We start from the raw sequence: 23,411 nt of genomic DNA on the forward strand, positions 1-23,411 counted from the left end.
ACAAAGATGTTGGGCAGAGTCTTGCCCAGAAGGCTCCCAAGGCCAAGTGCACCCTTTTCACTTATCTGGCTTCAGCCGTAGGGGAAGGAGGAACTTTCGTTTCTCCTTCCTGAAGGTGGAGAACCAGAACCTTTGAGCTAACATCATCCCTTTCCCATGATGTCCAGGCCCTGGGCCTTATGGACAAGGCAGGTCACAGGAATTCCTCACTTAGTCTTCACCTGGGACTGTCGGTCTCAGTTTACAAAGAAACTCAGGCAGAGAGCTGGCATTAAACAGCTTGTCCAAGGTCGCAGGGTAGTACATGGCAGAGCTGGAATTCCCACCTAGCGTCTGTCTAGCCATGGGGCTGGGTCCTCTGTTCTCTGGCCCCCTGCTGAGGTGACGGTGGTGGGAGAAGAGCCAGCAGAGCCGGGCAGGGCTCACCCCCTGCTCCCGTGTTGACTGACAGGGAAGGTACTCCATGCTGTGTCAGGGTCACACAAGGACGCTCTGTGGGCGACGTCTCAGATGGGCCCTTTGTGCCTCCCAATGCCTGATTGTGCATTTGGCCATATACTGTGCAAGGAGCCGAGAGAAGCTGCACTGACTAGGGGCAGAGAAGAATGGTAGCACTGTTCCTGTTCGAGGCCTGCCAGTCCCATCAGGCCTGGGGGAGGGGCGAGGGGAGCAGCCACACTCAGCCCCAGGAGCTGAGCAGGACTTTTTCCTCTCGGGCAGGGAGGGGCACCATGGGAAGGATCCCAGACGGGAGAGGAGAGAGCTGGAGGGCCTTTTCTGGAAGGCAGCCAGTCTGCCTAGGCTGAGGAGTTCCTAGAACAATCCACCCTGCATGGTGGCTCTAATTTACAGCTGGGGTCCAGGCCCCAACTGGCAGGAATGAGACCAGCTGGAACTTGTGACCTGCCCATCCCCAGGCAGGGGTGTCTCTGGGTGGGGGCCAAGGCCAGCATCCTCATGCCTTGCGTTCAGATGACAGCAGTTGGTCCCTGGGCTATGCAGGCTGCTCTTTCTCAGGGTGGAGGTTTTAAGCCCAGGGCAGAATGCATGTTGCCCCAAGGCAAAACGTTCCAGCAGCCCGGGCAAGAGAAGAAAGGGGAAGACAGAGGCAGCTGTTCTAGACTTCTTTTCCAGGCCCCCTACGACTCCACGGAGAGAGGCAAACGCTCAAACACCCGGGACACACCCAGCTGTAAATTCACGAGGGCCATTCACACTTCCAAGGGCGCTGCAAGGGCCCGGACCTGTGACTTGGGAGTAGCGAGCGAGGAGCAGCCTAGACAAAACGGAAGCACCTGCTGAGTAGCGGGGAGTCACAGAGAGGGCTTCTGGCCACACGGCATGAGGCACACACTCTGGTGGGGAGTGGAGCGAGACCATGGGCTGGTCCTTGAACTCCGTGACGACGGGGGCATCCTAGGTTGCCTCCCTCCCTCCTTTTGCCCCGGGCTGGGTCACACCCCACAGCACCCAAAGTCAAAAGAGGGACGTGCCCATCCTCCCCCTCAGCAGCCCTGCCCGTGCTGTCGGGCCAGCGTGCTCCCGCCACCTAGTGGCAGGTCTGTGCACCTCACCTGGAAGAGCCACTGCAGCAGGGCCACAGGGCAGTCGGGGGTGTGCAGGTAGAGGTTGCTCAGGAGGCCCGTGCGCAGGAAGGAGAGCTGCTGGGCCAGCGGGCAGCTGCGGAGGCAGAGGAGTGAGGTCGGGGGTGGGTGGGGGGCCCTCCACGCAGGCAGCCCGGCAGCCTTTCCTCAACACGCCTGTCTCAGTAAAACCGGGGGGAAGGTGGTGTTCCATATTTGCAGCCTCACTGGACGCCAGAATCATGACAGCACCTGCTAGGGACACAAACGCTTAGAGCCCCTGACGCCAGAAGCTGTCAGAAGGAAAAACAGCCCATGCCATTGCCAGAATCCATTGATCTCCGTGAACATCTCTCAGTGTTTTAAGCACACGACTGGACAGTACGTTTTGTCCTTTCCCCGTGGCGGAGGGGGACACGAAGAGATTTACGGAGGTCGCAGGAGGAACCTGTGGGGAAGTGAGGAGAGAACCCGGGAGTCACGGCTCTTAGCCCAGGGCCCCGGGCCGCCACAGGCAGGCAGAATTACCTGCGGGGCCCACGTGGGGCCTGAGTCTGGGGTCTGGTTACACAGAGCGTTTCTGCCCCGTCTTGTGTTTTTCCAACACAAAGGACACCTGAGAAGACGGGAAAATAACAGAAAGGGGCCCAAGACGGAGCCGTTCTGGTAAGGAAAGAACAAACAAGGGTGCCGCAGAGGATTCTTCAGAAACCGTGGGAGGGGCAGTGTTGAGGGGCAGGGGGTGGCACTGAGACTCGCCTCCTGCCTGTGCTCCTACCCTGCGGTTCCCCTCACAACAGGGCCCTGCTGGGCCTCTCCCTGCTGCCCTGAGCTCTCAGAATCAAAGGGCCAGCATGCAGAGGAGCCTAGCTTTGAGTCCTCGGCCGCCCGCCCCTTAGACCGTCTGGGCAGGCAGGATCCCAGGTCCCTGTAAAAGGAGTTGAAATGATTCATGTGGTCGTAGGGCCTGTGGTGGAAGATGCTGGAGAAGTCACTTCAGAGTGGCTGGCTGGACTTCATCACCCTTCCTGGTTACCTGCAGGGAGGCTGGGTTCGGGGAAGGCGGCTCCTACTCTCTCTGCATTTTGTGAATGTTCCTCTGCTCTCTTGTTCTAGACGATGTTCCTAAGGCAATGAATAGGGATTCTAGGAAATGAAAAAAGTAATTTCAGGTCTGTTCTTTTTTTTTTTTTTTAACGGCCAAATCCACACAAAGAACATTTTAGACAGCGTTTAAAGTCATGACTCTAGATAGAAATTTCTTCAGTCAGCCCAACTTCTTCTTCTTTTTAAAAAGGACATATTTGAATCTGCCAGGAACAGAATGCTCCAAAACAAAGATTCTCCTCTGAGCCAAGTTGCTGTCTCCTTGAGTATGTCCAGGCAGTTTACAAATTGTATATTTTTTTCCAAATTATTTAAGTTCAGAGGAGAAAGCGGCTTTGTTTCTAGGTCTGTGAAGCTGACTGCTCTAAAATAGACCTTTATTTGTGCATACGAACACGTGTGCACCCCAGGGCTGCTGGCGCACTCTGCTCTAATTCACGTGCTCCGCCACACGGACACTTCATGGGCTGACCCTGCAATGCATGCGCGGTTCAAGCACAGCACCCCGAGTGCAGACAATACCCCAGCGAACAATGCCTGGAAGACCTCACGGACTGGCAGGTCTTGGCCAGGGGCCATGCGGCAAGGAGGCTGGTGCTCCAGGGACTCTAAGGAGACTCCGGCTCTGGCATTCAGCTCAGGGGGGCACCCCACCACTTTCTCAGTAGGAGAACTGATTGTACAAGCCCCTGTGGGCTCAGATCAACACATTTCCAACTGCCGCTCCGAGGGAGAGCTACCCTTCGGTTGCAATGTCTCCTTTTGGCTATGCCAGCCTTGCAGCTCAGTTTCTGCCAGAGAAAAGATCAGTTTGCCTTCAAGTTCATTGCTGCCCAGGGATGTTTGGCCTGTAAGGCAAGGAGCAAGAGATAGGCAGGAGGGGTCCAGTTGCGCCTTGAAGCAAATGGCTTTCAAGGAATTCTGTGCTTAGAGCTCCATAAGATGCAAGGAATCTCTGCAGGCGGCTGGATCCCAAGCCGAGTGCTGCTTCACCTCAGGGGAACCACGAGCCTTCTCACCTTCAATGCAAGGGACAAGGCTGATTGTGCAGACATTGCCCTGATCTGCAGCAGGAGGGGAAGCCGGGAGGAAAAGGGTGGGCAAAGTAGGTGTGTGTACTGAAAGCTCAAAAACCTTAGGTTACAGAACTACTTGTTAAGTTTGCAAAAACCCACTTTATGTCCACAAGCCAAGAATGCGGACATGGTGTCCAACTGGGTGCTTTGCCTTTTGCAAAGCCAATGCTAAGTCAGAAGCCATCCTGAGAATGTCAGAGGACCCGGGAGTGAGAAGAGGAGGGACAGAGCCTTCTGGGCAGCAGATGCCACGCAGGCCTGGCTAGGCGAGAAGCCCCAGCTGTCCACTCTAAGGATCCCAGTAAGAGAGGTTCCCACCTGGGATGAGAGACCGTCATGGTCAGAATACTGCTAACCCCCAGCCCCCGTGGCGAGGAGATGGGGATTAGCCCCAAAGGGGAATCCAAACAAAACACAGGCCAGCTTGGGTCAGCAGGTTGGGCTCTCGGGCAGAGCTGTGACCTTCTACTTGGACTGTGTGTTCCCGATGATGCCCGAGTCAACATTCTGCTAGGCTATCTTCATCTATTTTTTGGGCAGCAGTCCTAGAGGGCAAAGGATCCAAATGCCTTGGGAATCCCAAGTGATGGCAGAGGGATAAGCACCAAGTGTAGTTATTTATACGGTATCAGTTTCTGTGTCTTTGCCAAGTTCCTCAAATGCAAGTTTAGGGAGAACAGAAAGGAGTAATGGTCAGAGCTTTCATCCGTGTTCCTCCTCTTTTTCCTCTCTTTCCTTTGTTTAAAGATGAGTGAGCACCCTTCGGGTCAGGAGTCCAGGGATCCCAGCAATACCCCGGCTGGCTGCTTCTGCTGGCTCTTTATTTTGGGGGGCAGTTGGAGCCAGTTGGGCCTTCAGCTCCGTCCATAGTCTCTGTTAACTGCTGATTTCACCCGGGCCTCAACCCTGGCCTGCCAGTGAGATGGGGAGACAGAAGGGACCCCATGAGAAAAAAAAGCATTTGTTTTCTTTTGCTTCTTATCCTGTTTCTGTTCTTGCTAGGACCTGCACCCCCACCTCACTCTACACATGCCTGGTAATGCAAATAGCCTATGTCTTCCTTGTAAGGGACAAGGAGTTAATGATCTCTAGAATAGATACCACCTAAGGAAGGACCAGGTGAGAAGGAGGGGAGGAAGCCATCATATGCGTATTTCAGACCCAGGACTGGACATCTGGACGCGAAGACCCCCTGGTTCCAAGGAATAACACCTGGGCCCTCGTCTTTGTTTTAACTGGTTCCTGGATGTCTGAGGAGACACATACATGAGGCCACCATCCTCAGTAAAAAACTCAGACCCCGAACAAAGATGAGACTTCCTGCTCTTTTCCTTTCCCACTGTCTGGACACTTCGTCTCTGTCTCTATAGATTTTCACTAAACTCTGCTTTTTACCTTCTGCTGGCTCACATCTGATTTCCGTCCTGCGTGAAGCCAGGGACTGTTTGGCTGGTCCTGAAGGAAACTCCTACTCCCCCCGCCCCCCAGGTCCTCGGACCCGCCTGCCAGCAACACCAGGAAGAGGAAAAGGTCCTGGCAAAACCGGAGCTCGAGTTCGGCCTCAGGGAGACCCAGTGCACAAGCACATGGACATCCACACGGCTCAGACCCACACGCCGCCTCCTGCCTGCAGACGTGTTCCTGGAGGAAGGGCTCCCTGACCACACACGGTGAACACCTCTCCAGAACAGTGGCGGACACCCCCCCCACACACACTCCAGCGCACTCTGTGGGGGCCCAGAGAGGACCATGAATCATTCAGCAGGCAATCTCCACCCTTCCCAGGGAGATCACTGGCCTCTGAGCTGCATGTGGGCATAGGTCCCAACGCTTCTCCACTCGGGGATCGGATTTCCTTTTGAACGGCTGTCAAGGGAGGAAAAAGTTCAGGCCTTGGTACCAGCTTCTGTCATAAATGCATGTGACTTTGGTTCCAGGGAACTGACCTGAGGTCACACATCCAGCTGGGTGATGAATGAGGGCGGGCCGGCCAGGCCATCTCTGATCCAGGGGCTGTGGGCTCCAGGAGACGTGTTCTTGCACAGAAACCTGTGTAGGTGCGGCCCGGGAGGACGAGGCCCCGGACGAGGCCCCGGAGCCCAGGCGCCGAGGCCTCCCGCACCTGCCCTGCACCCCATGCCAAGAGCACCCACTTTGTAGAGCGGAAAGATGACACCCCTCCTCCCAGACGGGCAAGGAGACCTGGATCTATTTCCAGAGGGAGTTCTTAAAACTCGCATTCACATTTTCCCCCTAAAACCCCTGTTAAAAATGAGACGGAGTCATAAAATACAGAAGAGTATAATAAGGAAAATAAAAGTTACCTGTAATCTCACAAAGTTTTAATTTTTTGTAAGGCAAAACACTGAACCCTACTGCCTCTTGAGAGATCAAGTAACCTTCTATTTTCCCTTCGTCTTCACGCTTCCGGCTGAACACAACGGGGTAATTATTGAACCACTATTTCCCTCTCTTGTGTCTGGGCTTGAGGTCCTTGGCACAAACAGGAAATAAGAGTGACCCCAAGGCTAAATGGTGACCTTCAGGAAGTGGCCCTTACCCACTGCGTAGCAGGCCTCCCCCCCCCCTCCAACCGGACCATGTGGAAGGCGGCGGGCATTCCTCCAGAAAGGGTCTGGGCTGGGCTCCCGGCCGGCGAGGCCGCCTCTCCGGTGCCTCATTAGCATACTTGAGGGAGGAGGGTCTGAATTCCTCACCCCAGGGGAGCGGGCCGGCCACCTGGCCCCATTTGGCAGGGCTGCTCAGGCCCCCAGGTCACCGCTGCGGGGGCCCTGTCGGCTGTCAAACACTTCCTGCCGGCCGTCCAGTCTGGGACAGGAGCCCTGCTGTCACCCAGACCGTGGCCGGCTGAGGTAGCTCTGCGAGACGCCTTCCTCTCTCCTCTCCTCTCTCCGCTTCCTGCCCCGCCCCTCCTCTTTCTCCAACGCCGCTATCCTTTTCTCGTCAACCCTGGTTTCTTTTTTCCCCTTTTCATCGACCCTTTATGAGACACCTTCTCAGCGTGGCGACAGCAGCCTTTACCAATATGCAGACGCGCAGGTCCAGTCCCCGCACGTCGCTTCCGGGGCTATGCTCCAGACAAATATCTGTGTATGAAGATGTTCTCTACCACATCGCTTATAAAAAAGCTGGAAGTAACATATATGCTGAGGAAAATGGTTAAATATGTGGAGGCATCAACGCAATGCAATGTTCTCTCACCACTCACATTACGACTAATGGTGACGTTAGGGCCTTGTTCAGATCCTGATTTGAACCACAGAGAATACACATTTAGAGGATGACTGGGGAAATCTGAACACCGACTGATAGCAATGGTATGAAGGATTTGTAATTTTTAGATGGAATAATGGCATTGAAGTTATATCTAAGGATAGAGTCCTATCTTTTAGAGACAGACACTGAAGTACTTACAGATTCAATTAAATGTGTCTGGGATTTGCTTAAAAATAATCCTGAGGGGATAATGTTAGTGGGCAGGGGTAGAGATGGAACAGGATTGGCTTTGAGCTGCTGGTTGCCGAAGCTGAGTGATGACTATATGGGGAATCATTACACTGCGCTATCTATACTTGAAACTTCCCGTGATATGAGATGGCTTTAGAATTAGTGAAATAGACCAAGGAAGTCCTGAATAGCTGGAAACCATCACAAGACTCCTGCTTTCAAGAGACCAGAGACAGTTCAACCTCTGTGCTCCCCACCGGCTGGTGCTGGCCCCGCAGCCTCCTCCCCATCCCCCTTGGCCACCAAGGCGCAGCAGGGCGTCGGCCTCATGAGTGTGAGTGGTCAGCTGCACTGAGTCCTGCGGGCTTTCTCTCTTAATCTCAGATAGATGAACTCACAACTGCAACTGTTGGATGTGATTGTGGTCAAGCTTTTAAAATCCCCTTAAAAAGCAACATAGCCCGTGGCTGTGCGTTAATGAACGTAAATTTCCTTCCACGGAGTTGAGCCTAATGTCCTAATGTTACACAGTGTGCACTTAGGGCTGGGGACAAACTTTTCAGTGTTAGCATCACACATGGACGGAAGAAGGGTGGTGTCTCCAATGAGCAGATGGAAGTGACGATGACGTGCTCTGGAAAACTGCTGGATGGCCCAGAAAGCGGCTCCAGTGTTGAGGGAGACATCACCCCAAAGGCATGTAATGGTGAGTCTGACTACAGTTGTTCCATGAAACTGGGGTGTGGGGGAGGAAAAAAGCAATATGAATACATAAATATACAACCGACCTAATATTTGCGACAATGTAGGGCTTTTTAAAAGTATGTACAACCAAATCAGCAAATTAAATATTATAAGCAGACATGTGGGACTATTTCATCCCATAGTCTTGAAAGCTGACATATCCAAACTGGCTCAAGCACAGCTTTGAATTTCCTCATTTGGGCCAGTCCTTATCATTGGGCTCCATGAGGGACCAGGCCTGGCCATCCCATGCCAACATTTACCTGACGAACAGTTCTTCCAGGTGGCTACGTGGCTTCAGCTGTGAACGGTCCAGGAGGCAGTGCAGGGGCTGACGCCTGGGTAGAAACACAGTCTCCCCGGGATGTACTGGTGGGATGACCTGCAGTGACACGGAGAACCTCTCCACCAGCATCCTGGCAAAGCAAGGAGCCGGAGAGGCACGTGTCAGCAGGCACACCTGGTCTGCAGCCTGGAGGGAGGCCAGGGAAAGCCAGATGGTGCCCCTGCCTTGCAACCGCGGCCTGGTGGGGAAAAGACTGGGGGGGAGGACAGCGCCACCTGCTGGTAAAGGAGGAGCCTACGAGATGCAGACTCAGGAGCTCTTCCCCATCCCACTCTGCGTCCTGCATCCCAGCCCCTTCCTCAGGGCTTTAGTTCAGGAGCCAGAAGTCCTGCTCCCAAACTCAGCGCCGCCCACTGCCTTTGTTCAGCTCAAACTTTCACTGAGCACCCACGATATGTGGGTGCCAGGTGCTGAAGGATGAGTCAGGCGTGGGCTGCCATTGCATGTCTAGGAGAAGGGTAAATAAATCACCACAGTAGCCTTCAGCAAATGGGCTGACCACAAAACTGCCTACACGGTCTGCCAGGGGCGGAGGAGAGAAGCTCTGGGTGCGGCCAGGGTCAGGGAGGGCATCCACACAAGGAAGGAGCCTGGATGCTTCTTCTGGGACACCAGTCCTCAAGCTCTTGTGATCAGGAGGACTTCCCAGGGATGCCCAGATGCCCAGGCCCTGCCTTGTGAGTCCAATTAGTAGATCAGAGCTGGGTCCCCAAGACAGGGAAGGAACAGAGAGAAGAAGGGATACATTCCAACTCTACTGGGAGGGGTAAAAATTGTCAGGATTGAATGACCTGTTTAAGAGGGAGTGGGGAAAAGGGAGGCAGTTAAGACAATTCCTAAGAACAAAGTAAATCTTTGCATCATGACAGACCAGCCACAGTGCACTGGTGGGTGGAAACAGCCAAGTTTCAGAAGAGGAAGAGTGTGTGTGTGTGTGTGTGTGTGTGTGTGTGTGTGTGTGTGCATGCGTGTGTACAGGTATACACAGACGTATGCACACATTCTTAGAAACATGCAACACCCCCCACACATCTGACGTGCCCAGCTATGAGCTGAAGTCATCCCTAGGGGATAGGATTTGGAGGAGGGGGCAGAAGAGACATTTCCTGTTTACTTCATACAACTGTGTTCTGCTTGATTTTGTAGAGACAGAACACACATTTGACAACAATAAAAACAGCACAAGAAAACAAGCTACAAGCACTGCATCCCCTCCTGTCACCAGAGGACGGTGAACTCGGAGCGGGGAGCAGCACCCAGGGCTCCTGTCGGGGTCTGGGACGTAAGCAGCGGGTGCTGGAGGCAGGGCAGCTAGCAGCCCACCACTGGCCCAAGAAGATTTGTCTCCCTTTCTGGCCACCGACCCGAGAACAGGTGCTGATGCTCATCACAGGGCCGTCCGGAGGGTGAAATGGCACACGGTACGGAAATGACATGAAAACACCGGGGAGCTTCTGCTTCTGTGGGTTTTTGCAAGCGGCCTGTGCAAACCACCACACAGACGGGAAAACATTCTTCTGTTTTATTCATTTCTTTGCCATTTCAGCTTTTGAGGATCTATGGCTTATGTTGCTCGTATATTAAGGAAAAGGTGCAAATTATTAAGTCTGTAGGAATCAGGCTCATCTGTAAAAGGGTCTTAGTCTTGTCCCCCAAACCATCACACAAAGGGACTTTTGTGATACTAAATATAATGTATGTGCATTATTAAGAGTTCTGAGATGACTCTTCCACGTCTAATTGGGGATTTCCTGTACAGCCCCAAAGTGAGGATAAAGGATGATGTTAGGGTTGAAATATTCCCCTGTCCCCTGCCCCAGCACACACATACGGTCTCTTAACTTTAAGAAATACAGAACATAGGATGGCATCCATTCAAACTGCAAGCCAGTCCTTAGAGCATGAGGGGATGCTGGGCTCTGGGTGCTTGTGGGTCTCTTCTACGGCGGGCATCCACGGCCAGCGTGTGACTCCTGGTCACAGACAACTGCTCTGGCAGATGGTGGCTGGCCCCTAGCCGCAGCCTCACCCCTTCCAGATCCACATCCCTCCTTGGCCCCATTCAGGGATAGAAAAAGCTGTTGGCTTTGTGTGATCAGTGAGTAATTTTCTTTGAAGCAGAGAGTCGAACTGTCCCATCAAAATGATCCCACATCAAAACCACCACCTCAAAGTGGCTGTTGTCAAAAAGGCTTTCTCAAAGTACTACTTGAAAATGTCACGTGCCCAGAAAATCATCGGTGATTTCAGAGCCTGGGACACCTGGCTTAAGCGGGTTCCCCAGATAACTCCCTTTCTTCTGTGGGGAATTTCAAAACACCCAAGCCATGACTTCCAGAAGTCTGGATGCACTCAGTAGAAACATCAAGAGCTAAAATAGTTATTCTTGCTACCGAGATTTTATTTTTTATTTTTTTAAAGAGTTTTTATTTATTCCTTTGAGAGAGACAGAGAGAGTACAAGCAGGGGGAGAGGCAGAAGCAGGCTCCCCGCTGAGCAGGGAGCCCGCTGTGGGGCTTGATCCCAGGACCTGGAGATCATGACCTGAGCCCAAGGCAGACAACCATCTGAGCCACCCAGGCACCCCACTACTGAGATTTTAAAGAGGATTTAAAAGGTTTCATTCCAAGGTTATGTATCCATTGAGTAGGAAACCTGGAAACAAATCCATGAGTCCCAACTTAGACAACTGTTTTTATCACTTATGATGCCACCAAGGCACTCTTGTCCAAAGAGGCCTTTAGCCCAAACCCAGAGCTTCCATTCAGTCTCCACATCTGCCCTTCTGGGTTTGCTGTGCGCCCTGCATGGCACCCGTTCTCTGGGCCTCTAGGCAGCATGTTAGCAGCTTTCCACCTATGTGGGGTGGCTGTTCCAATCTGAACACTCACAGGTGTTCACAGTGGAAAGTATCAGTGAGGAGGCTGGGGTCCTCCTAACCAAGGCCACTGGTCAGCAAACTGCCGTCTGCGGCCAACCCCTGCCCGTTGCTGTAAACGAGGTTTTATTGCAACATAGGCATGTTTATTCACTTATGTATTGTCTATGGGAGCTTCCCTGTTACAACAGCAGAGTTGAGTGGTTGTTGCACACAGAGACTGCATGGTTCTCAAAGCCTAAAATATTTACTATTTACAAATACAGAGTTTGCTAATCCCTGATCAAGTCCAGAGATGGTTATCAGAAAAACTTGAGGGGAAAAAAAGCAAACAGCCAGCCACAGTGATGTTCATAACCATCTCTGGGCAATAAAAACAATGTAAACCATTTGGGGGTCCTAAAATGGAAGCTCCAAAGAAGTCTGTAGGTTGTCACTCAACATTCCCTTAGTAAGTGGAAGCAGAATGCTAACTTAGAGTGTGCACAAAAACTTGACCTATCACTGCTTAGACGAATGCTTAATAACCTAACTCAGGCTGACAGAAAAAAAAGCCCAAGCCTGGACAGGCAGATGATCTAGTGCGTGTTGACCAACATGCCCTCAGCCACATGGCTGAGGTGACCTCATCCCCTGCAGTCCACCCCAGCCCCTCCGGCGCACTTGGTTCCTGAGGGAGAAAGGGAAGGAAGGCGGGAAGGAAGCAAGGGAGGAACCAATTAAAAGAAAGAAAAGGAAGGGAGACATACAGAAAGATCTCTCCTGACTCTACTTCCCCCTTCAGCTACTGCACACTTTTCTCTTTCGACCTCTCCTCCTGTTGCCCTATGGGCCTGTTCCAGTCAGGTTCACCCCCAGCACTCCACCAGAGCCGCTCCTGTCAAGGTCACTGTGACCTCTACATTGCACCCCCTTGGGCCTGTTTTCTCTCTAAACTTGCTCTCCAGGTGAGCTCATCCAGTTTGTGGCTTTAAACGTCACCTTGGTGACTCCTGGGCCTGCCTCTCCAGAAGAGGGGATCCAAGCCGTCTCCTTGGTCTCGCCCGTGGGATCCCCCAAATGAACTCTTGACCTCACAAGTGCCCCCACCGCAGTCTTCGTCACTTAGTCTTCCCCAGTTTAATTAGACAACTCCAACCTTCCAGGTGCTCAGGCCCAAATCCTGGGGGGTACCCCCTGATTCCCCTCTTTCTCCCATACACTTCATCCAGTTCATCAACAAATCCTGTCAGTTCTACCCTAAAAATATATCCAGACTGTGCCTACTCCTTACCACCCACCCTCCCTCCCTCCCAGCCTCTTACTTCTCAGGATACCTGCTATGGCTCATTTGCCCCTGTCTCCCTCCTTCTGCCCTTGCACCCCCCCACCCCGCCCCAGGCTCCCCAGTTTATCCTTGACATGGCAGCAGAGGGTCCTGTTCAGCTCACTGGCGGCTAGCTCACAGAGAAGCTGATGCATCGAGCCCACTCCTGGCCTCCCGGACCTCCTCTCCCCAGCCCTCCCCTCCATGGCTGCCACTATGCTCTCCCTGCAGGGCCCCCAGAGCTGCCTCTCGTCTCCTTCACAATGCCCTGCTAGAAGCGAGCCACCTGCTCATCGAGGTCTTCCCTGATCCTTATGCGCAATCTCACAGGCCTTCCAAGCTCCTCCCACCCCCTCTCTTCTTTATCCTCTCTCCTGAGCACTTGTTACCTCTCTTCGCTTAGGAGGACAGAGATTTCTGTCTGGTTTTGCTTTTGCTGTATCCCCAGAGTCTGTAACAGAGCCTGGTACAAAGTTGGACTCAGTAGATGTTTGCTGGTTGGCTGGCTGGCCAGACAGTTGGGTAGATGGATGGCTAACAGGGTACCCTGATGATGGATTCAAACTGGTCTCTCGGCACCTCTGAGACACTGCAGTACAGATGAGACCAGCCCTCCCTCCAGCCAATGGCCCAGTTAGATCATGGCCGGCAGACACCCCACTCCCCTCATGATAGCACTGACAAAAGCAACCTTCTTTTCTCCGGGGCGGGGGGATGAAAAATGTCACATGGCCATATTCTCCCCTTTAAAGACAGTTTTCTCTTAGATTGTGGTTTTGTAGAGTTACTTCCCCCAAGTGACCTGGTTCCATAAATTTGGGTGGACAACTGGGGCCAAGTAGGCCGTGTTTTCCTATCTCTGCGTTCTCAAAGGCCCACGCTGAATCCTGACGCACAGTAGAGGATCCAATATTTCTGTAATCAATGAATGAATGAATGTAGGGGTTTTCTTGAATGTTGGTTTAAGAAAAGGAGGCAGCCTGAGAACTTATAAATACACACAGATTGCTGGTTGAAATTCTGTCTGAAAATGAGAGCCAGTCAACACTTAAATCCTTTGCCTTGAGAGGCAGGTGCGTGGACTACCCCCCCCCCCCCGCCCCAGACCCCACAAGTGGCCAGGCCCTTGCCCCTCTCGTGCCCACGTCCCCCACCTGTGCTCAGGTTTGAGAGGCACTTCATCCAGATCCAGGGAGCTGAGATGGGGGTGGTGCTGCAGAAGCACCTGCTCTCGCTCCAAGGCTTGGTCCCTGCAGGGAGCAGAAAGCCAGCAACAGAGGTCAGCACTGTCCCCAGTCAAGTGACCCAGGCACTGGGCTGCAGACCCTGTGAACATGTCAAGGCCTAGGAATAGGGACACTTCCCTGCACTCCTGCGTAAAGGCCCTCAACATGGACTTGGATGGGGCGGGGGAGAGGCATCACATCGCATCACCTGTGCCATCTCTGGTTAAGCGGACAGGAGCAGACAGGCCTGAAGGAAAATTTTCACCACACAACTTCAAACCCGCCTTTGTGTACCTTGTTTAGGATGTGCCCACTTTTTGACACATCCAGGCCCGTGCCTAGCCCCTTCTCTTCCTCCCAGGGTCTGGCCACACTGACCTGGAGAGGCCCCCAGGCTCATGGCTCCCGGAGCCCCCGACACACGGCCTGCCTTTCCGGCCCCAAGGGCAGCCCTTCCAGGTCCTGCTCATTTCCTTCTCTCCCTACCCTTTGGTCTCCAGCCTCAGAGGCCCGTCCCCACCACAGCCCTGCATGCCAACCATTATGTTGCTGGAATCCTGACTCCCTCACCTCCCTCCTGCCCGAACAACACCAAACCCCTGAGCAGGCACAGTCCATCCTTCAGCCTTCTTGATCCTTGGCCCCTCAACAGCCTTGGAGCCTCCCCAGCCATTGTCCTGCCCTTCCAGGTGCTTGCCCTGCCTTTGCCCAAAGGTCCTCAGTTCTTAAAGACTTTACCTCCAGTCCAGGCTGCCATCCGGAGTTTGGATCCTCCCAGCCAGTGACAACTGAATGATTTTCCACTGAATGTGCCCGGGCCTCTCCGAAGCCACATGTCTAGGTCTGAACTCCCTTCCACACAGGCTCCAGAGTCCCAGCCACCCAGGTCAGCAGACTCATCATAACCCCAACTGCCCTCCTCCCAGGGCCCCACCCCATCACCATTCACCCTACTTCCTCTCTCCCCATTCCCATCCATTCTCCATAATGCAACCTAGTGATCTCTGAAACACAGCAGGAAACACATCACTACCCACTTAAAATTCTCCCAACTCAACCTTGTGTGCATGAGGCCTCTCGTGACCCAGCTCCGGTTCACATCTTGGCTGCACCTCCTGCTATGTCAAGCCCCAACCCCCACTCCCCAGTGCCAAGAATTCCAGTTCTAGTTGGCCACCAGAATATCTGTCATACCCACCTTCACATGTGTGGTCACCCATGATGCCCCCCCCCCCCCCAGATCTCCTAATTCTCCTAGGTTCAAAGATAAGGATACCTGTGGGGAGCCTTTTCTGACCCTCAGGTTACCTGAGGTGCCAGTACTCCAGCCCCTCCATAGCCACTTCACAGCGTGGGAAATACTAGAAGCATTAGGATACATCCCCAGGCGAGCAGGCCTGCACTATCACCTCCGTATATCCAGTGCCTGGCACAGGACCCGGCAGAGCAAGAATCTCCCAATGCTGGGTGCCTTGATGAGCTTTACTTGCCCACACCACCGGCATGGCAATGCTCAGGCTGTACACCTCTGTCAAAGCCATCTGCCTTTTCCCCTTCTCTCCCACGGAATGCTTGAATGGGAGCCAAGAGGCCCCCACATGGGCATGAATTGGGCAGAAGAGAGCAAGGGATTCCCCCTGCATCCCACCCACACCAAACCAAGATTCATGAGCTCCCCTGAACGAGGGCTCTGTATGTGGCAGAGGTCTGGGGCTTTCTGCCTTCCAGACGACCCCCCCCTTTGACCTGACTACCGTACCCCACGCTCACTATTAATCAGAGCACACAGGGCGCTCCAGGAGACATGCTGTGTAGGAGTATGGTAGGCTGCTCGATCCTGATGGGAATGTGCTAGGAGTCTTAGAGGACAACCCCCTGAAATCGCTGCCAACCCCACAGAATTAAGACCCCATGGTGGACCTCTTCCCACACTCACCGCTTCTCCTGCAGTAAGTAATCCAAGCTATTGACATAGCTCTCTGAGGCCCCAAAGGTGAACTGGAGAAATAGGACGTGAGAATGGGGGACAGAGAGAAAGACAGACAGAGGGGGGAGAAGAATAAAATTAATCTAAATTAAGCCCTTTATTTATCTTGTTTATGTTTCTGAATAGGCAATACCTTCACATGATTAAAAACTCGAGAAGTATAAAGGCATGCGGTAAGCTGTCTCCCCTCACCTGCATCCCCAGCCACCCAGGCCCCTCCTCACAGGTGTTCACTCCTCTGTGTGCTTTCGGAGACATTTTATCCACAGACAAGCAGTCATACATCACAGACTTCCCCCATCCATAACGCATATGATAGCAAACTATGAACCCTATTCTAGCCTTGGCTCTGTTCAATTAATAGTATGTCTTGAGGGTCATTCCATATCAATACCAAAGAGATAAGTAAAAAAAAAAAAAAAAAAACCACTTTCAGGGTACTCTAATGTAGCACTAGACCATAAGGTATTAATTCCCTAGTGGTAGGCATTTATTTTTTTAAATTTTATTTATTTATTTATTTATTTATTTATTTATTTATTTATTTATTTGAGAGAGAGAGAGAGAGAGAGGGAGGGAAGAGGGTCAGGGGGAGAAGCAGACTCCCTGCTGAGCAGGGAGCCCGATGTGGGACTCGATCCCGGGACTCCAGGATCATGACCTGAGCTGAAGGCAGTCGCTTAACCAACTGAGCCACCCAGGCGCCCAGTGGTAGGCATTTAGATTATTGACAATCTTGGGCTATTATAAATAATTAAGACCAGGGATGCCTGGGTGGCTCAGTCGGTTAAGTGTCTGCCTTCGGCTCAGGTCATGATCCCAGGGTCCTGGGATTGAGTCCCACATCGGGCTCCTTGCTCAGCAGGAAGCCTGCTTCTCCCCCTGCTTGTGCGCTGTCTGACAAATAAATAAGGTCTTTAAAAAAAAAAAAAAAGACTTCCCACAAGAAGAAAAAACTTCTACTTAAAAAGAAAACCAAACAAAACAAATAATTAAGCCCTATTCTCAAAATAAATTTCCTGGATCCATGGGCCCCTTAAGTGTTCCCAGTCTACCTAGCAAGAACTGTTTATTCCCACCCAGCTTAAAGTTCATCATTGAAGTTTCCATTGAGACATTCCAATCCACTGGACCAGAGTCAGCCTGAGTCTTTGTGCCTGGCCTAACTTAGACCCAGGCACCAAGGTCCCCCTTTCCCCACAGGGATAACCTCAACCTTAGGCACAAAAGCCTTGAAGGCTCCCATACAGAAGCAGCATCAAATTTGGCACCACCCAAGCCATCTGTTAGCAGAGGTTAGCAGCAGAAATAAGGGGAGAGATGCACCCCAGCCACAAGGGTCCAAGGGCTGGGGAGAGGTGGGGGGGTATGAGGTTGAGGAGGGATAGTTAGGGGGAAGTGGCCAATGAAGGGCAGTTGGGATATGGCCAAGGAAGAATGGCCAAAAAGGGAGTGGCCTGGGGATGACTGAGAAAGGGCAGCAAGGAGAGGAGGCCGGGGGGGGGGGGGCACTGGCTTACCAAGCTGTGGGTGTCCACCACTGGAGCTGCAGCCTTCTGGCTTGGGCCTGCCGTGTTCCAGAACGGCTCCTCCAGTGAGGCCAGACTTTCCTGGGGCTCCTGCTCTAACTCCTCAGGCAGCTGGTGGGCCCATGTCCTCAGGGCCTGTGGCCCTGCCTCACCCACCCACCTCGCGGCTGGGGTCCCCCTGCCGGCCAGTGGTACCCTCAGGTTCAGGAACTCTACAGGTGGTGGGCTCCAGTCAGTGGGGAACATGTCCCTGGCTGCATCCACCTTGGGCTTCTTTGACAATTTAGGAGTTGGAGCCGAGGTAGGACTGCTGCAGCGCCGGGTGGGGTGGAGGAGCCCCTGGTGCAGGGGATGGTTGAAGCAGCTGCCATTCAGGCTGGGCGACAGGAGGGGCAACACTTCAGCTTCCTGGACCCCTATGGATAGGACAGAGTATTGTGGTACCCTCACTCACCTACCACCACCCCGGCCACTGTGCCATGCTGGGTGAGGAGAGGGGGCAGCTCCGGATTGATGTGGGCAGAATGCGAGGGGAATCCCTCAACCGTGGCTTGTCCACTCCCTCATGGCCTCAGGCCTCAGAACCGCTCTACCTGTGCAGGTGAGAGACACCTACCTTCGTTCTGAGGAAGGGCTGACGCAGTCTTCTCAGGCCTGGCCATCTGCAAACCGCTGGGCTTTCTGTCCTGGAAGGAACTGTCTGTCAGGTGACGTGAGCCTCCAGAAGAAAGCTAAATGCTCTGAAGTTCTAGGTTCCCTATGGAAGAGGGCCTGGGCCCACTGGTCCCAGGAGGGAAATCCCCCTCCAGCTCTACCCTAAGGACCAAGTCCATGCACCATGAAGATCAAGTTGCTGAGGTGAAATGGGCTGTCACCTCTCATTTCAAGGATGTGATAGGCAAGTGTATGGACATTTTTTTTTTTTAAACTTTTATAAAATCAAAACTAGTACAGCTCAACAGAAAAGATGTGTTCTGAGATGACATTCTGCACATCTTGCTTGCTCGGTGTCACCCCTATAAAAACTGTTTGCTCACAAGGGGTAGGCCAGGGCTCTCTAGTCCCTGTCATTTCCCCCAGAATCAGCACAGACCTGGCACACAGTAGGGCTTGGTGCATTTCTGTTGAATGAATGAATGATTTAAAGATACCCAGGGCTGGCCCAACAAGCTTTCTCCAGCGTTAGGAGCTGTCCGTCTATAGCTGAGATGGATTATGCCTCACACACAGACATCTCTCGTCATTTCAGGCTTAGGATCAGATAAACTGAAAGGTACATGAAAGACTGATATCTGAATGGGCTACTGACCAAAGGAAACAACCATTTACAAAAAACACAAACTCAACAAGGGTTCAAACCCAACCAAAATGGAAGACATTCAAATCAATATGCCTATGAGGTATTCTTTAATCATAATGAAATCATTAAAAAATTAAAAATTTATAATAAATGTTGACATGGCTGTGAGGAAATACATTGCTGTTGGTACTCTAAAATGGCTTATTCTTTTTAGAGAGCACGCTATTAACATAAAAATAACTGCAAAATGTTCATACCTGGGATTAGGGAATCCCAGAAACCTGTCCCTCCACAAAAGCAGTAATTAAGCTGACAAAACCTGTCAGAACCAACACTTACAGAACTCTGGAATTTAACAAGAAACTAACAATAAGCAGGGAAAGGCTTAATGAAGAAAGAAGCTGCTAAATTTCAGTACAGTTGTGTTCTGGATTTTGAACTTACCCGATTTTCATCCCCCACCCCCAGTTAAGAGGCAGCTGGTGTGGAGGCTGTGTTCCTGGTGTGGCTTTGCTGGTGACAGAGAGGGTAATATAAACTTCGTTCTCAAAGAATTGTGGTTGTATGTTTTGACCTGTATCCTGGCTCCCTGAGAGATCAACTCAGGGTCTTACCTTTGTTTTCTCTCACTTGGAACTTTCTCAGGGCTGAAGTGGCCTCCTGGGCAGCATTTGTTGAAAGCATTTAAAGGCAAGTCTGTCAGCCACAACCACCTGGGGCAGGGATAACAGGTGAGGCAAGCAGCAGGGAGTCTGAACGGCCTGAAAAGGAAGAGGCTGAGGAAGAAGATACGCAGAGGAAAAAAGATTCTAAAAAGCTCGCACATAAACCAGAGTCCAGAAGGCCACATGCATGCCCAGGGCTAATGCATGTTTAGGAAAGACCCCAGAAGATGGTAAGTGTTAACCTCTGGCTGATCATTAGGCTCCACATAAGCAGGAAGTGAAGGCGAAGGCAGAGTTGCCTAAGTAAGGCCTGCCTAAGCTTTGAGGGAGTACTCCATCACAGAACCAAACTGCAAATACCAGAAGAGTTTTATTGTGCTGGCGGTGGTGGGATTTAAGGAATTTTCTAACTACTTACCAGTTAACCACTAAGCTTAAGGAACAGTGACTTCAGTGACCACACACAACAAATTAGTAATGTCTTTATAAAAATAGTTTAGAAAAATCATTAAACAATCAACTACAAATCACAATCAGCAACAGCAAATTCAGATGGGGGGAGGTAGTCCTATTTCCAGGGTTACTGCATTATAATATTCAAGATGAACAATTTTCAACAAAAATTACAAGGCATGCAAAGAAACAACAAAGTGTGGTCCATTCATAGACAAAAAAAAGAAGGAAATAACCTGTCCCTGAGGAAGCCCAGGCATTGGACTTTACTAGACAAAAACTTTACATCGACTGTCTCAAATATGCTCTAAGAACTAAAAGAAATGGTGAACAAAGAACTAAAAGAAACCAGAAGAGAATGAGTTCTCATCAAACAGGGACTGTCAATAAAGATTTTAAAAATTATAAAAAGGAACCAGACAGAAATTCTGGAGTTGAAAAGTACAAAAACTGGGGCGCCTGGGTGGCTCAGATGGTTAAGCGTCTGCCTTCGGCTCGGGTCATGATCCCAGAGTCCTGGGATCGAGTCCCGCATCGGGCTCCCTGCTCCTTGGGAGCCTGCTTCTCCCTCTGCCTCTCTCTCGCTCTCTCTCTCTGTGTCTCTCATGAATAAATAAATAAAATCTTTAAAAAAAAAAAAAAAGAAAAGAAAAGTACAAAAACTGAAATGAAAAACTAAGCAGAAGGCTTCAACACCAGATGCAGGCTAGCAGAAGAGAGAATCAGTGAACTTTTATAGAGGTTAATTGAGACAGTCAATTCTGAGGCACAAAAGGAAAAAAGAATAAGATGAACAGAGCCTCAGAAACCAGTATGACACCATTAAGTACACCAATATATGCATAATAGGAGTTCCAGGAGTTGAGAGAGAGATGGAGATAGAGATGGCGGGGGTGGAGGGGGACAGAAAGAATACTGCACTTCCAAGAAGCTCAAAAAACTCCAAGTAGGATAAACTCAAGGAGATCCACACCTAAATACATCATACTCAAACTGTTAAAAACCAATGAGAGAATCTTAAAAGCATGAAGAGAAAAGTGATTCATCACCTACAAGGAAGTCTCAATAAGATTAACAGGTGATTTCTCATCAACCCCAGAGATCAGCAAGCAGTGAGATGAAATAGTCAAAGTGCACAAAGAAAAGACCGGGGACCAAGAATGCTGTATCCAGTAAAACTATCCTCCAAAAAAGGAGAAGATGAGATATTCCCAGATAAACAAAAACTGAGAAAATTTGTTTCTAACAAATCTGTTCTGCCAGAAAGACTAAAATAAATTCTTTAGGCTGAAGTGAAAGGATATTAGAAAGTAACTTGAATCCATAGGAAGAGAAAAGAACAGTGACAAAGGTAACAACGTGGATATACATAAAAGTATAAATGTTGTTTTTACTTGTATCTCTTTTTCTCCTGATTTAAAAGACAACTGGATAAAGCAATAATTACACACCTGTCTTGATGGGGGCCCAGTGTCTAAAGATACAATTTGCATGACAACAACAGGACAAAGGAGGGGTGGGAATAGAGCTATAGGGGTGTAAAGTTTTGTATCTTATTGAAATTAAGTTGGTATTAACCTGAACTAGACTGTGAACTATGTGATATTTATACACAAATAAAAAAGGCAAGTACTACTATATTTTTGGTTTATAACTCTTTTTCCCCCATGTGATTTAAAAGTCAAATGCATAAAACAACAAGTATACACCTATGTTAATGAACACACAATGTTAAAAGATGTAATTTGTGACAACAGAAACATAAAGGGGAAGGATAGAATTGTACAGGAGCGGAGTTTTTTTTATACTTTTGAAGCTAATTTAAACTAGTTTGTTATAAATTTAAAATATAAATTATAATCTCCAGGGTAACCACTAAAAAAATATAGAGAAAAGGAAATGAAGAAGGAATCAAAACGATACAGTACAAAAAACCCCCAATTAAACACAAAAGAAGACAGCAATAGAGAAACTAAGGAACAAAAAAGATACAAGGTATATAGGAAACAAAATACCAAAATGGCAGAAATATTTTCTTATCAGTAATTACTGTAAACGTAAGTGGATTGAACTCTAAAATCAAAAGGTAGATCTTGGCAAAATAGATGAAAAAACATGACTATACGCTATCTGCAAGAAACTCACTTTATAACCAGATAGGCTGAAAGTGAAAGGATGGAAAAGATACTCCATGAACAAAGAAATCCAAAGAGAGCTGAAGTAGCTATCCTAACACTAGACAAAACAGATTTTCAGTCAAAAATTACAATGGGACAAAGCAAGCCATGACATATTGATATAAGACTCATTCACCAAGAAGGCATAATAGTTATAAACATTCATGTACCTCAAAAGAGAGCTTTCGCAGAGTTGAAGGGGGAAACAGTTATAAACTGATAGTTGAAGAATTCATTATCCTACTTTCAAAAATGTAACCAGACAGAAGATCAAAAGAAAACAGAGGACTTCAACAACACCATGAACCAACTACACATAATAGGCATCTACAGAACTCTTCACTCTTCGCAAAGAGTGTACATTCTTTGAAAGTACACATAGAACTTTCTTCAGGATAGACCATATGTTAGACCACAAAACAAGTCTCAATAAGTTTAAGAAGATGGAAATCCTTTATAAAGTATCTTTCCTGATCACAATAGAAACTAGACATAAAAAAAAGAGGAAAATTGGGAATTTCACAAATATGTAGAAATAAGACAACAAACTTTTTTTTTTAAGACAACAAACTCTTAAACAACCAACAGATCAAGGAAGAAATCATAAGAGAAATTAAAAAATACTTGGGACGCCTGGATGGCTCAGTTTATGATCCCAGAGTCCTGGTATCGAGTCCTGTATTGGGCTCCTTGCTCAGAGGAAAGCCTGCTTGTTCCTCTGCTTGCTGCTTCCCCTGCTTGTGCTGTCTCTCTCTCTCTGACAAATAAATAAAATCTTAAAAAAAAAATATTTAGAGGAAAGTGCAAACAAACACAACATACCAAAGATCATTAAGATTGTAAAACTCCCTGAAGTGGTCTACAGAATCAATGCATCCCTGTCCAAATCCCAAAGGCCTTTTTTGACAGAAGTGGAAAAAGCGATCCTAAAATGCATATAAAATCACGGGGGACCTTGAAATAATTTTGAAAAGGAAAAATAAAGTGGGAGGACTCAAAGTTCCTGATTTCTAAACTTACTACAAAGGCACAGTAATCAAAACAGTGTGGTACTAGCATAAGGGTAGACATATCATGTCTAGGTCACATATCAATGAACTAGTACTGAGATTCCAGAAATAAACACATACATCTATGGTCATTTGATTTTTAACAAAGATGCTAAAATCATGTGATGGAGAAAGAAGAGTCCAGCAAAAGTGCTAGGACAACTGGACATCCACAAGCAAAAGAATGACACTGGATCCTTGTCTCACCCGACACCACACACAATAATTAACTCAAAATAAAAGGAAAACCTAGGGGCACCTGGGTGGCTCCGTCGGTTCAGTGTCCGACTCTTGGTTTCAGCTCAGGTCATGATCTCAGGGTTGTGGGATCGAGCCCCACGTGGGGTTCTGTTCTCAGCATGGAGTCTGCTGGAGATTCTTTCCCCTTTCCTCTTCCCCCAGCCCCACTCCTCCCCCCGTTCACACACTCTCTCTCTCAAATAAATAAGTAAAATCTTTTTAAAAAATGGAAAACCTAAATATAAGCATTCAAACTACACAACTCTGAGAAGAAAAC

General features: G+C 49.7%; 1 protein-coding gene across 1 annotated transcript in view; it reads right to left on the bottom strand.

Moving 5' to 3' along the window:
• FAM178B (family with sequence similarity 178 member B) overlaps positions 1-17,511 on the bottom strand; it is an 85,435-nt gene extending 67,924 nt beyond the window's left edge. Inside the window, exons 1-5 of the mRNA XM_088026214.1 lie at positions 17,242-17,511; positions 15,671-15,732; positions 13,663-13,758; positions 8,242-8,394; positions 1,575-1,680 (exon numbers count right to left, since the gene is read on the bottom strand). Coding sequence (XP_087882340.1) covers positions 1,575-1,680; positions 8,242-8,394; positions 13,663-13,758; positions 15,671-15,732; positions 17,242-17,496 — 672 coding nt within the window. The 5' untranslated portion in view covers positions 17,497-17,511. The remainder of the gene's footprint in view (positions 1-1,574; positions 1,681-8,241; positions 8,395-13,662; positions 13,759-15,670; positions 15,733-17,241) is intronic.
• Between the last annotated feature and the right edge of the window lie 5,900 nt (positions 17,512-23,411).

Source organism: Eumetopias jubatus, unplaced genomic scaffold (genome assembly GCF_037043125.1).
Source record: "Eumetopias jubatus isolate StellerSeaLion01/CBP00866 unplaced genomic scaffold, mEumJub1_p1.0 scaffold_9, whole genome shotgun sequence".
Lineage (NCBI taxonomy): Eukaryota > Metazoa > Chordata > Mammalia > Carnivora > Otariidae > Eumetopias > Eumetopias jubatus.